General features: G+C 44.6%; 1 protein-coding gene across 1 annotated transcript in view; it reads right to left on the bottom strand.

Annotated features, from left to right (window-relative positions):
• LOC122810691 (myoferlin-like) overlaps positions 1-14,729 on the bottom strand; it is a 1,883,765-nt gene that overhangs the window by 1,542,038 nt on the left and 326,998 nt on the right. Inside the window, 1 exon segment of the mRNA XM_044082260.1 lies at positions 13,330-13,488. Within this exon segment, the coding sequence (XP_043938195.1) occupies positions 13,330-13,488 (159 nt within the window).

Raw genomic sequence — 14,729 nt, 5'->3', positions numbered from 1 at the left:
GGCAAAATAACATACCTAACACACTAGTAATAGGCGACTCTATAGTCAGGCACACTGATGTCCCACTCACTAGGCTGGACAAGGAGAAGGTTACTGTTAGCTGCCTGTCGGGAGCTAGAATCCGCAACATAACACAAGCACTCAGGTCACTCCAGAACAAGTACTAATATGACTCTGTCATTGTTCATGTTGGTGTGAATGACCTAAGATGTACCTCCCTGGACTACATGGAAAGAGACATGGAAGAGCTCTCTGATCATGTAATCCAGGTGGGTATGACCCTGACCCTGAGTAGCATCCTGCCCTTATCAAGAATGATACTGCAGTATCAAGAAAAAAATTATCAATTTCAACAACTGGCTAAGCTTCTGGTGTCATTCAAAGGGGATCCAGTGTCTATCAGTCTGGGAAAACATGCTAGGCAAGCCTCGTTACTTCTCAAGAGATGGCTTGCACCTGTCACCCCTAAGCTTTCGAATACTGGCCAAGGCTCTTGCTGCCCCCATAGTGCCTTTTTTAGGCAAGGCTCAAAAGTAAAACCCACCTCCGTAAACTGCACAAATAAAAAATGAGGGTTATGCTACTCAGCGCCAGGAGTTTAAATCTCAAAATGTACATGCTCGAAGCACTCCTCAGTATGGAGAACGTCGACATCTGTGCAGTAACTGAAACCTGGTTCAAGGCTCCACAGAGCACCCCAGCACTACCGGGCTACATCTCATACCACACATTTTGGCCACAGAACATGGACCGAAACACAAAAGGAGTGGGTGTTATCCATATTCATCAAGGATACCTACACCTCCAGGTTAGTGGCGCAGCATGATACCTCTGAGATTATCCATGTGCAACTAACATCGGGCAAATCTGCAATGCAAATTGTGGCCTGCTAGAGATCACCCTCCATGACCCAGGATCACCACTCCGCCTTTTTGGAGACACTGGAAAACATGAAGGTCCTACCGAACACCCTGATATTGGGCAATTTCAATTACCCTACCGTTAACTGGGAAAACTACTCAAGTACAAACTCCCAGGTCCAGCGTTTCCTTGAATTTATCAACTCAAATGCACTGGATCAGCTGGTAAACTCCCTTACCAGAGGTGAAAACATATTAGACCTGGTCATCACCAACATGGGTGACAGGTGTTCTGCACAGGAGGTCAACCCGTCACTGGTTAGATCAGACCATAAACTAATCACTCTGGATGTCCACACCATACCACAACCCCCAACCAGGGAAACCACAGTGAAAAACATTTCTATAGCAAACTTCACCTTACTTAAGACAGAGGTGGTAAGTTTCACAGCCCCCATGCTACAGGATAACAGTGTCCAAGATACAGGAACCTTTACAAATGCACTCTATGAGCACCAACAAGGATGCATGGATCGTGCCATCCCTATCCAAACCAAGACTCACTCCCCTAAGAGAAGGAAACCAGTCTGGTGGATCCCTGCCATAAACAGGCTATACAATAGAAGGAGGAAACTAGTTCAGAAAAAAAGCAAATCCCAAGAAGGAAAGACATCCCTGATCAGTATCAGTAAGAAACTAAGGTCCCTCATAAAATCATCCAAGGCTAACTTCGAAAGAAAAATAGCCAAGGATTCAAAAGATAACAACAAAGCCTTCTTTTACTATGTCAAGAATCTAAGTGGCAACTCGCAGATATGCTCTGAGCTAGTGCAAAATGGCACAAAATATACTGAACCTACTGATATTGCCAACATACTGGCAGATAGATTCAGTGCAAACTTCACTCCCCTCTCACCCCCAAAAGGGTCCACAACAATACCAGAAAAGTGTAGTGTCCCGGAAATCACAGACGCACAAGTGAAAACAGCCCTTTCAAAAGCCAAAAGCAGAACGTCAATGGGGCCAGATGGTGTCCCAGGCTGTGTCTTGCACGAACTACAGAACTAACCCCCCACCTAAACACACTGTTCAACTTCAGCCTCTCCACAGGCTTCGTGCCCATAGAATGGTGCACAGCAACGGTTATTCCATTCCACAAAGGAGGGGCCACAACCGACCCTGGTAACTATCGCCCCATAAGCCTGACTAGCCTGGTCTGCAAGGCTATGGAGTGCATCATCATGGAACTCAGTAACAAAGACATTGGGAACCTCCAAACACTTGACCCGACCCAGTTTGGCTTTGTTAAGGGAGATCATGCCTACTAAACCTGGTTGACTTCTTCGAGACAGTCACCAAGGCCATAGATGAGGGAAAGGTGGTTCACACAGCCTACCTTGACCTCGCAAGGTTTTTGATACCATTCCCCACTCGGGAATTATAGAAAAACTCACCAGTCTGAACATAAACCCCTACGTCACGAGATGGGTTGCCAACTGGCTTACAGACAGAACTCACACAGTAAGAATAGCGGGCTCCGGGTCCGACTCTAAACCAGTCACAAGTGGTGTCCCACAAGGCTCAGTCCAAGGACCCCTACTGTTCCGCATATACTTCTCAGAAGCACAGGCAAACACAGGAAGACTATGGCTAACCAAGTTCGCCGATGACTGCAAACTGAGAGCCATAATTGACTCTCCGTCTCACACGGACATTCTCCAAAAGTGCCTTACTGAGACGGACACCTGGTGTCAAAGTCATGGTCTCAAGCTAAATGCCAGAAAATGCATAGTCATCCCATATGGGAAAAACAAAACACCCATGAATTACCACATAAGTGGCAGCCCCCTTAATACAGAAGAAGTAATAAGAGATCTGGGGACCCAGATAGATAGTAATCTCTCCTTTGACAATAATATTGCCAAAGTAGTTAGGAAATCCTTCTATGTAGCCCATCTAATTACTAAAGGGTTCGCATCTAGAAATAAAGAGGTTATAGTCCCCTCTACTCATCAGACCCATCATAGAGTACAATGCCTCATTTGGGATGTACCTCACAAGACACTTCCAACAGCTGGAAAGACCACAAAAGTACCTCACCAAGAGGATTACTGGCCTCAAACATATGTCCTATGCAGCCCGACTGGAAAAACTCTGGCTGTACTCAGTGGCATATCACTCACTCAGAGGTGATCTCTGCCTGACTTACAAAGCCATGTCCAACTCAGAATTGATGGACATGCTCCACCTAAAGAAATCCAAGTCACTTCGAGCCACTCGCTTTAGTGAGCTAAACCTCACCACAACAATAAATAGAACATGCTGGAGGGATAGACTCCTGTCAGAGACTCCCCATGCTTTGGAACAAAATTCCTAACTACATTAGGCAGAGCCCTTCACTAACACTCTTTAAGAGAAACCTTGACGAGTGGATGGGTAACAGAAAATACACCACTGGGATCACTTAATTGGCTCTTCTTGACAGAGGTTCAGTTAATTAATCAATGGGGCAGCGAAAGCTGACACACTCTGGCTAGGCTTATAAATGCCCTCCGGCAGATAGCCTTGTACCTACCTATAAGGGGATGAAATGATAGGTACTGTTAGTTCCTTCTGCAACATGGACAGCAATTATGCGTACCTTCACTGCCAATAGCAAAGAGGATGGCATTAAATAAATACATTTCTGGTAATGCATCTGTTACCCCTAACATATTAGCATGGCCTCTATCTCTTTTCACCACGATTTTACAGCATACAGCTACAATGGTGATCAAGACTCAGTTTATATATTTCTGAATTGATTTTTCATGTTGTTTATCCTCATTTCCATTCACCGTTACCTTCATTATCAAAATACTGCTAAATTCTACCTCATTAGACAGTCATTTGCCTTATGTCACCAGGATAACTATGTCTTTGTATCATCTCCATCTTGTGCACCACTGTTCATTGCGTAATTTTGCTTTTGCGCTGTTTGTGAATCCTTGCGAATGTAATAAAAATTCCCCAAGTAACTGCAGAAACAAAAAATAAATTATGTCTTACCATAATGTTCCATCTGAGTTGTTGATCGTCTTCCAGTCATCACTGATGGGTTCGGTTCAGAGCCCTCGGAAACAAGTTGGCCTAATACCAAGCTCGTGTACACCAGGAACTCTCGAGCTAAGCTGCTACCCACAATGCCCTTCTCCCAGTTACCTCAGATCGATTTTGCATGCAACATATAGAAGAAACAGGAAGACAGAGGCCATCTCTGCGCAGAAACCCTGAAGCACCACAAGGACCCAGAAGATCCCCAGGAGCCTTTGGTAGGGGATGGTGGGAAGGTGTGATGACTGGAAGAAGATCAACAACTCAGATGGAACATTATAGTAAGATATAACTTCTTTATCTGAAGCTGTTAATCTTCTTCCTATTCATCACTGATGGGACAGAATCCCAAGCTACTTGGAGAACCTGGGTGGCCCTTATGGAAAAACATTCCTGAGAACTATTGAGCAGAAGGCCACTCTTCCCCTGGAGACCAGATCCAATTTGTAATGCTTGATGAAGGTATGGGGTTTAGCCCAAATGGATGCTGCACAGGTGTCATCCATGGAAGCCCTGGAGTGGAAGGCAACAGAAGCTGCGATAGCCCTAGTTGAGTGAGCTTTGATTTGAGCAGGCTTGGATTCATTCATAAGAGAATATGAAGGTAATGCAATCTGAGCCATTTTGACAAAGTAACTTTAGATACAGCGCACCCCATTCTAGGACCAGAAAAATGAAAAGTTGGTCCGACTTGCGAAAGGATTTAGTTCTGTCCAGGTAGAAACGTAGCTATCTGTGAATGTCCAATGAATGCAGGCAGTATTCTCCCTTGTTTGAATAATTAGGAAAAAATACAGGGAGCTCAATGGAGTGGTTAATAGAGAAGTCAGAAACCACCTTGGGGAGAAAAGATGGATTAGTACGAAGTGATACTCTGTCCTTATGGAAGATCGGGTACGGGCTCTTGATAAATAAGGCTTGTAACTCAGAAATCTGTCTGGCTGAAGTGACCGTCACCAAAAACAAGGATTTCCATGAAAGGAATTTTAGATCACATGTCGCAGCCAGCTCAAAGGGGGGTAGAGAGAGCAACTGGAGAACCCGGGAGAGATTCCATGCCTCCACAGGCTGCCTGATAGGAGGACCACTATGGAAAATTCCCTTGAGAAAAGTCTTAGGGTGGAAATAAGAGGAACTCCATCTGAACCATTATGGAAACTGGAAATAGCTGCTAGATGGACTCGAATGGTGGAAGCTGATGCCCCATTTTCAAACAACTCAGAAAGATAGTAAAGAATAGCAGCTGTAGCGGTTGAAAAAGGATGTAGCATCCAATTATGTGACCAGATAGCAAATCTTTTCCACTTGGCTCTGTAAAGTTTTCTGGTGGATGGTTTATGGGAGGCCAGAATAATATCTCGGACAGATGAGGAAAGGATTTCCTGCCTGGCAACTAACGGAAGTGGAGAAACCAAGCTGTTCAGCTTGAGAGTGGATAAATTTGGGGGAGTCAGCCCTTGTGGGTGAGATATTAGGTCCTGACGAGTGTCCAGGATCCAAGGAGGTTGTAACAGGTGAGTTCGGAGGAAGGGAAACCACACTTGATGAGGCCAGAAAGGGGTAATGAGGATTACTTTGCATCTCAACCGAATAGCTTTCCTTAGAAATAGGTGTATCAGAGGTATTGGAGGATAAGCATAGTGGAGATCCGCGGGCCATTTGTGAGTCAAAGCGTCTCTCGGTGACTCCCCATCTGGGGGAAAGAGGGCAAAGTAGCTGCTGCATTTTTTGTTTGATGGGGAAGCGAAAAGATCGCAGCAAGGCTGGCCCCAACGGCTGAAGATTTCTGCCGTCATGTTCGAGTTGAGAGACCACTCGTGTGGATGGAGGATGCATCTGCTCAGCATGTCCACAATCACAATGGAGCTCCCCGGAATATGCATTGTGATTAGAAAGCAGTTGGAAGCTATCGCACAATGGCAAATTCTCATGGCCTCGCGACATAGGGGGTAGGATTTGGTCCCTCCCTGTTTATGTACCAGGGGATGGACATACTGTCTGACTGGATTGCAATTGTTCCTGATGGAAGGAGCAGATGAAGTGCCTGCAACGCTAACAGCACCGCTCTTAACTCCAGGTCATTGATATGCAAGTTGACCTCTAGGCTGGACCATGTGCCTTGGACTGTCTTTCCCTGGAAGTGGCTTCCCCACCCTATCAAGAAAGCATCCGTGGTCACCATGGCGTTGGGTTGGGGAGTCTGGAAGGGGTGACACCAAAGATTTTCATCTGTTCTCATCCACCACAGGAGATCTTGTTTGCAGGAGTTGGTGATGAGGATCTGTGAGCTCAGGGGATGAAGATTGGATACCCACTGGGACAAAAGGAGCCATTGTAGTAGTCTCATGTGCAATCTGGCTAGGGGAACAATTGGGATGAACACCAGAGCATGTAGAACTTCCCTTGCAGACACCTTCCTTTGACAGAGTATCACTTGTACTTGTAACCTTAATCTCTGAAGTCTGTGATGAGGAAGAGAGATTTGGCTTGTTTGAGTGTTGAATACTGCCCCTATAAATTCCAACTGCTGGGTGGGATGAAGGTTGGATTTTTCCCAGTGTATGGTGATGCCAAGGAACTCCACTAGTGCTAGAGTGTAGTGGAGGGCCCTGACCAGTAGGCGCTTGGTGAGGGCGGAGAGGAGCCAATTGTCTAAATATGGAAACACCTGGAATCCCTGAAGTCTCAGATGAGCTGTCACCACTGCTAGGCATTTTGTGAACACTTTGGGGGACATCGACAGACCGAATGGCAGGGCTCTGAACTGGTAATGATTAGCTCCCAGCCGGAAGCAAAGGAGACTCGTGGAGCACTTGCCCATTTTGATGTGGTAATATGCATCCTGGAGGTCTATCGAGCACATCCACACACCTTCCCGAAGAAATGGGAGAATGGATTGTATCGTGACCATGTGGAATTTGGTCTGAACTATTGACTCGTTTAGTTGGATGAGATCCAGTCTCTAGTCCCCGGTCTTTTTTTGGCACCAAAAAGAATCTTGAGTAAAACCCAGATCCCCACTGGTCTGGGGGGACTTGTTGGATGACTCGTTTTATACACAGCGCTGCTATTTCTGAAGTTGTCTCTTCCCTTTGACTGGCTAGAACATCTGGAAGGGATTTGGGGGGTCTTGGATAAGAGATTACAGGGATGTAGTTACCTCTGGAAATTATTCTCTACACCCACTGATCATTTGTAATAGACAGCCAGGCAGCTTGGTGCAGAGAGAAACAAGCCCCGACTGCTTCCGGAGGAAAGCAATCGGGCAACACTTCAGGAGCGCTGATACGGTCGTCTGGAGAAAGAATCCCTGGAGTCCTGATTTCGGGGACTCCCTCTGCCCCAAAAGGGGCCTCTTCCATTACTGGAACGCCCTCTGCCTCTGGGAGAGTCCTCACCACGTGCACTACGGAAAGCGCCTTGAGATTTTTTATGCCACATCTTTCCACTCCTCTGGTTCCTGGAAAAGGAGCGCTGAGGCTTGGAAAAATGTAGGCCAACGGCAGACAAGGTTTTTCCATCCTGCTCGCACCTGGCTAATGTGTCCTTCACTTTAGAACCGAACGAGGCTGACGGTTCGATAGGGATGTTTCAAAAGGAAGACGAAGGAGTCCGCAAGGTCACAAATGCACATCCAGGCATGGCATCTCATAACTACGCCTGCACCAGAAGCTCTAGCCTCCCCTTCAGTTGCGTGGGACAGCAACCTCATGGATGAGTTGGAAATTTACTCTAGGGTGGCAAGTTGGGAAGCAACTTTGTCACATGCCCCGTCCAAAACTTGACCCATGAGCGTTCCAGAGAGTTCAGTGATGAGATCTCTTTGGAGCTTCGTAAAATGCACCAAAAAGTTCAGAGACCTAACAGCAAAGGTCGCTGAAGCAGAAACTCGCATACCCTAATCTGTCCACCGCCGGGGACTCTCTGTTGGGTGGGTGGACAGCAGGACTTTCCTCAGCAAGGTCCTTTTTCGTGGTAGCCGCCACCCCCATAGCGTCTACTGGTAAGCCTCTAGACTAATGGGGCTGATCCACTGGAGGAGAGAGTATTTTGTCTGATCTCCGGGGAATGGCCTCAACGGTATCAGGGTTCTTCCATGCCTGCTGCACAATGAGCTTGACTAACTCATCGGTGGGGGGCTTACCCAAGAAGTAGAGGAGTGAGAGCGGTCATCCCTCTGCCTCACAATCTCCAGGATGTCTCCAAAGGAGACATCTTCAGGGAGTGACCGGTGGGACCCTTCCCCATCATTGTAGTCTGTATCTTCAGTGAGGGACTCCTCCGGGGAGTCCATGTATTTGCTCTTACACATCCATTTCCCTCTTCAGTGGGAGCATCCGAAGAAGACTCAGAAAAGGGGTTATCCTGTATAGGGATTTCCTGAGGCTTGCGCTCTCATTGTCCTGGGGGGGGGGTGGCCTGTGATAGCTGCAGCTCAGAAGGAGCAGGGGGAAGCAAGCACCCTCTCCATCACCCGGAAGGCAGGCCCACCTAAAGAGGAATGGGAGCCCAAAACAGAGGAAGACAATCTCGGAACCAGAGTCACACCTGCTCCCAGGGACAGAGCCTCAAGCAAAACCAGGGCAGGAGTCACCCTCAGATCTGATGACGGAGACGAAACAACTGGAGACGTACCTGGAACCAAGGGTTCCACCCCACAAGCATGAGCTTGAGGAAGGGTTGGTTCCGAAGGAACCGACACCCAAAGGGGCCTCAGACAAGGTCCCTGTCGGCGCCAAGGAAAGGAGTCTTCCCGTAGATGTTGAAGCTATGGGTCTCAGAACTGAAGGGTCCACGGGAGAAGAATACAAGGGAGTCGCAGGTGCGATGGACCCAAAACTCAGAGTGGGGTGGGTTCTAGGAAAATTTGTAATCCCCCTGGCTGTCAGCATCTGATCAAAGAGGCTTACCACATCCAACTCAGATAGGCTCCTGGTGGACCTTACTGACACACCTGAGGGGGAGTCAGGTCGGTCCAAAAGGGGCTAAAGGCTTGTCCAGCAAACAGATCCAAAGACAGGGAGTACTGGGTCTGTGGTGTAGTAAAAGTCGGCACTGAGGATTCCAGTTTTGAAAGAGGCAAGAGGGGGATTATCGGTGCCGAGAGTGGGCTTGGAGCCGAAGCAATAGCCAGAGTGGAAGTCATTATCAGCTCCAAAGAGATCATTGGTACCGATCTCAGAACAGAGATGGGGAACATCGGTGCTGAGGTTATGGCAGGCAATATGGTCGGAGCCGAAACCACAGTAGGATCCGTAACCATCTGTGCCGACAGCGGCGCCAACAAGGAAGTCATGACAATCTCTGTAGGGGCCATTGGAGCCGAGCTCGGAGCCAAAGTGGTCGGAACTGAGGAGGCAATCCTGTGCTCCATGGAAGTCTTATGGGCCTTATGCTTATGAGGCTTGCCCCTATCAACGGCCGGTGAAGAGGGGTCAGAACGAGGATGTTTTTTGTCCACAGATGGAGGGGTTGAGACCTCCGATGCAGAAATAGCCTCAAAGAAAGGAGAAGGAAGCAGGCCTTTGAGAATTAATTTATTCCTTCTTTCATTCAGCGTCCGCTGAATGAAACTGGCACAAATGTCATAGGGAGGTTTCACAGATACGTGTGGTACCTTCAAACAGTATACACATTCCTCATGTAAATCACTATTCGGGAGTTTATGCTTAAACCCCAAAGTCCCTTTCTTTTCATACATACCACAATAAAACAACCCAACAATTAACTAGAGTAAGGAAAGGAAGGAAAGAGAGAGAGGAAATACCAACAATGGTATTCAGAATACCACAAGGGTAAAAAGGGCATTTACCAACGATGGTACAAAAAAGGGATACCCGTGGGTAGAGCTGAATAAGATATCAAGAAATAGAAGAGTTAGAGAGAAGAAAACGTATAAAATACTATAAAATTTGAAAAACGCAATACTTAGCTGGAGAGCTCGGTGAAACGCTGCTATATGGCTGTGCGGCAAACAAGATCTGAGGTAATTGAGAAAAGGGCATTGTGGGTAGCAGCTTAGCTCAAGAGTTTTTGGTGTATGCGAGCTTGGTATTAGGCCGACTCAGTTCCAAGGGCTCGGAACCGAACCCATCAGTGATGAATAGGAAGAAGATTAACAACTTCAGAGCATATGTTTATAATAATAAAAATACAACCTCTGCCAAGTACATAAAAGTGAAATATAATCAAGATAACTTTCTTTATTTTTATTCCATGATATTTGTCGACTGGCATAGTCACCATACATCTCTAAACAATATAGCATATGACCATAAAACAGTGGTAGCAACAAATGTTTAACATAAATTATTTGACATCTTTGTCATAGTACTGTAATTGTAAGTGTAGCCTGTAGGGCCTCAGTCACTTATGTAAGTGATCTATAATATAACGCAGTTTCAAAAAAGATGTTTTCTTTGGGGTTTTTTGGATGTCCTTTCTTTCATCATTCTTCCGGCACTGCTACCCAGTTCTCCACATCCACTCCGGGTCTTCCAGATACTCTTAAACTCCCTCCCAGACTTAATCTGTTAATCTGCCAGGACCCATCATGGAACCTAAGGATACCCTTGGGGTCTCAGCTGTCCACATCTGTTGGGGGTATCTTTTTGGTTATGCCTTACCTACTCCCACCACCCATGTGACTATATGGTTACATTCAAGGGGAAGGCATGAGATAGGGTTGTTGTGGCATACTGTCCTGCCTCCTCCACAGCTCAGCCATGTCCACGCCTGCCTCCTCTTGGGCCACAACTCCTACCATGTGATGTCACCAGCCTCCACCAGGGATCACTGCAGGAGACTCCCATGTCACCACCCTCCCCCCAGGATGGTAATGCCCATCCTTCCCTGCTGCTCCTTCAGTCTCCTGAGTTCTAGCTTAACCCGGGTCAGCTAGGCCATAGCCATGGCTTTACCCCCTACACAATAAGATTGGCGTTATCCTATTTATTTAGTTGATACTGACCATACTACACAGCTAGGAAAAAACAAGCCATCAACTGCAATGAAGCTTCTCAATTTTTTGTTTACAATTGACAAGACTATATTTTTAAAGCCAGTATTGCATCCATCGTCATCTGCAAACTTATTTTATATTCTAACACATGTTTAATAACCTTCACCATATACAAAGGTTTCACATACTCCATGATTAATGCCTGTTAAGTTACATATAGCACTGCTTACTCTCAAGATACCCCATTCCAAACTTATTTGTAGACTGTTGCATGCCTAGCAAGCCATTTTGCTCCTGGAATAGCATGAATATCCAGCTGTCTTTTTTTTTTCCTTTGAAATCATATTTTCTACAAATCGTCCTCTGTTCCTCTCAGAGTATCTGAGTCCAACAACCTAACAGTTTCTTCACCCTTCTGCTCAGCTTGTTTTTGGCTTATACTTTTGGGTAGTTCTCTTTTATTCCCAGTTGTTTTATCCAGATCATCAGATATCAAGAACTGGCCATCCAAAAAAAACTTAAATACAGCTAGAAATGAGAGTGTGAATTTCAATTTCTTCTACTTATACTCTTGCAGTGTAGCCACAAATCATAAGTGATATGTCAGTGTCACCTTAGAATAAATTATATTCCATGAGCACATGCCTCCCATTCACAGACAACTTTCTCTCCAGTTACCACAGCTTCCTCAGTATTTGCTCTTTTTCATAACAAGTAAAACGCTTTCCATATTTAGCTTTAGTCCCTTGCAGTGGCAAATGCCTCACCTGTATCATAAACAGGGATTGTCTCACAAAGTCAGTGCACCTCAACATCTTGTTTTTCACATACTCCAAGTTCACTTTTTCTACTTCTAAAACCCCACACAGCCTTAGAGAAAATGTTCATGCCTAAACATCTATGTCCATTAAATTACACTATATGTGTTCCAACTGCTTCACCATTTCCCCTATCTTGTCTCAGATCTCAAACATAGGTTGTCTGATAGGTTCTATGAATTCCAACACTACATTTCACTGTGCATGGGCATTCATAGCCACGTCACAAAAACACTGTATAACCAGTCCATTTTACCGTCTCTATTTTTATGGCATTCAAACTATTGGTAACTTCAATAACAGCTATAAAACATTTCTCTCAACCTTTTGCCAGTAGAATATAGAAAAACATGGAGTCCTATTTTAACTACTGACCAACTTCTCATTCATAATATCCAACATTTTTGTCACTACTGATCAAGAAAAAAACAATTTTACTCATCAACCCACCCCAAAATGCATAAAATAAAGTGTTTTAACTTAACCTTTTAAGTAGCTTTGATATGTCACTAAGCAGACCAAGAAAGCGACTAAATTTATATTTATTTATTTGTTTATTGATTTATTAAAATGTAAGCCCAGTAGACAAGAATGCCTTTTTCAGGGGTGGCCCAGAACCACTGCCTGGTTAAGTGACTTGCTCACAGTCACACATTCTGCAAATGGAAAGCTCATTAATAGCTTCTGGACATAACCCTCTAAGCTACTTGTTAATCAGGGTAGGGCACTGATCCATATGGACCTTTCTCAGACTTAGCTCAACTTCAAGAGCACTGCCCATACACTCTCCACCATTCTTTCCCCAGACTTTTGTGATCCAAGCTCTTATGTTTCATGCAGACATAGTAAAACAAACTCATATATATGATGGATGCTACTGACAATCAGATTTGCTGAAGCTCCACTGGTTTATACATAACATTCCTGGATCTGAAATACAAGTATTTGGTTCCCTTTTGTGATTTGATATTCACAAAATGCCTCTCATATCCTGGTATCAATGTTACCACGTAGAAGCCTGCTAGTTTTCCATATTTCCTGAATGGCTTCTTGTAGTTCCCTCAGAGTTCTCTAACCTTTAAATGGCAGACTGTGGTCCATGTGCATGGAAGAATACAGTATCTGAAGATACTACTTTTCAATTAATGCTATTTTCTGGGGGGCAGAATTTAGTTTATTTATCTGTTAAATGGTAAGTGAAGTGGTTGTTTACAAACTCTTTTTGTAACCCAGGCCATTGGGGAAAAGGTAAATGCAATACATTCACAGCTTCCAGCAGCCAGTAGACAAGCAAGTTTATGGGAAATGAAAGGAAACCAGAGTACTCAGGGAAAACCAATGCAAATAAGAGAAACACGTGCACATTCCAGATAGACTGTAACTGTATTTCAGGGCAAAAGCCAGATTTTGGAGCTGTGAGTTAGAAGCCTTAATTCTTCAGCCACCACTCTACCTATTAAAACCATCAGTCCAATGATATATCACAGCACAACTCTGGGACTTATTTGTGATGACACAACTGGCTGGTTTTCATCTCCACTTGTCCAAGATCGTCACAATTTTTTTGATGAATCAGTAGTAGGCTGACATCACTTACCATCTGCATGTAGAAGTTATTAACGGGGAAGTTAGAGTTTGTCTTCATGTTCTTTATTGGTGGTGTCTGAAGCATCTCCCCTCCGCACTCTACTATCAGGCTAGTAGATCTGACAGTTATAAGATGGCTTCTGATGTTTCGAACTCCCCAGGCTAACATCTGGAAAATGTAAATATGCACTTAAAATTCTCTTTGGCAGGAAGTAAAAAAGAAAACAAATAGTTATTTAAGTAAACTCATCATAACAGCAGATGCCCTAATAAACCATTGTTGCAGTAACCTAAGCTATATAAGTCTTACCCGCTGCTACTGGTTGGCTTTTCAAAGCTTAAGAGCACCTTCCTTGTACTCAGTCAGGAGCTCCAAATAATTAGCAGACTGCCACAATTCTCAGACCTCTCTTGCCCCAAGAAGGCAGTTAATAGCCCTGACAGGAAAATGCTAGGAAACATAACTATATAAGCAAAGGTATGCACAACCACATCCTAGCAACTTAAAAAATAAAACACAGAAAGAAGGGAAGATTGGAGGGAGGGAAAAGTTACTGCAATGGCGAACTATTAGAAAATCTACTGTTAAGGTAAGTTTACTTACTCGACTGTATTATAATCAACACAGATGACTGCTGCAGCAACCTAAGCTGTATGGATAAATTACCATCACTTATAAACTAAAAAGGCAGGAGGAGGAGGAGGAGGAAATAAACTTAGAATCCAGAATCCCTTGGAGAATGGTCTAAGAATACCTGTTCTGGAGCTGGAAAATGAATCCAGTCTGTAATGCTTTGTAAAAGTATGCACAGAAGTCCAAATTGTTACCTCTACAACACTTCTAGAGTCTTTACATTTCCAAAAAGCCAACAAAGAAGCCAAAGCCCTAGTAGAATGGAACCTAACCCTGCTTGGAAGTGGCTTTTATGGCTAGAATAGCAAAAAGAAAAATCATGAAACAACCACCTAGAAACTGTATGTCTGTCCTTTTCTCTTACCTTCATAGGAGACAAACAGCTGATCAGCTTTCTTGAAGGACTAAGTTTTGTCTAGGAAGCACCTGAGCTGCCTTATGACACCCAGAGTATGCAGATGTCTTTCTCCCTTGGCTTTGGAGTCAGGAAAAGACAGGGAGATTAACACACTGGCTTAAGGTAAATTCTAAGACCACTTTAGTCAAAAAAGAAATATTTTTTCTCACAGAAACAATTTCCTTATGGACAATGAAGTAGGGCTGACTCACTATAACAGCTTGTAATGGAGACACCCTCCTATCAGAGGTCAAAGCAATGAGTAAAACAGTCTTCCATGTTAAAAACCTCAATTCAGTCGGATGAGCTGGTTCAAACAGAAGCAGAGTTAAGCTTTTCAAGCGCAAAGTTAAGATCCCAAGGAAGAACCACCAGTTTT

Source organism: Protopterus annectens, chromosome 9.part0 (assembly GCF_019279795.1).
Source record: "Protopterus annectens isolate FY-2018-M chromosome 9.part0, PAN1.0, whole genome shotgun sequence".
Taxonomy (NCBI): domain Eukaryota; kingdom Metazoa; phylum Chordata; order Ceratodontiformes; family Protopteridae; genus Protopterus; species Protopterus annectens.
This window is presented reverse-complemented; position numbering and strand designations above follow the sequence as displayed.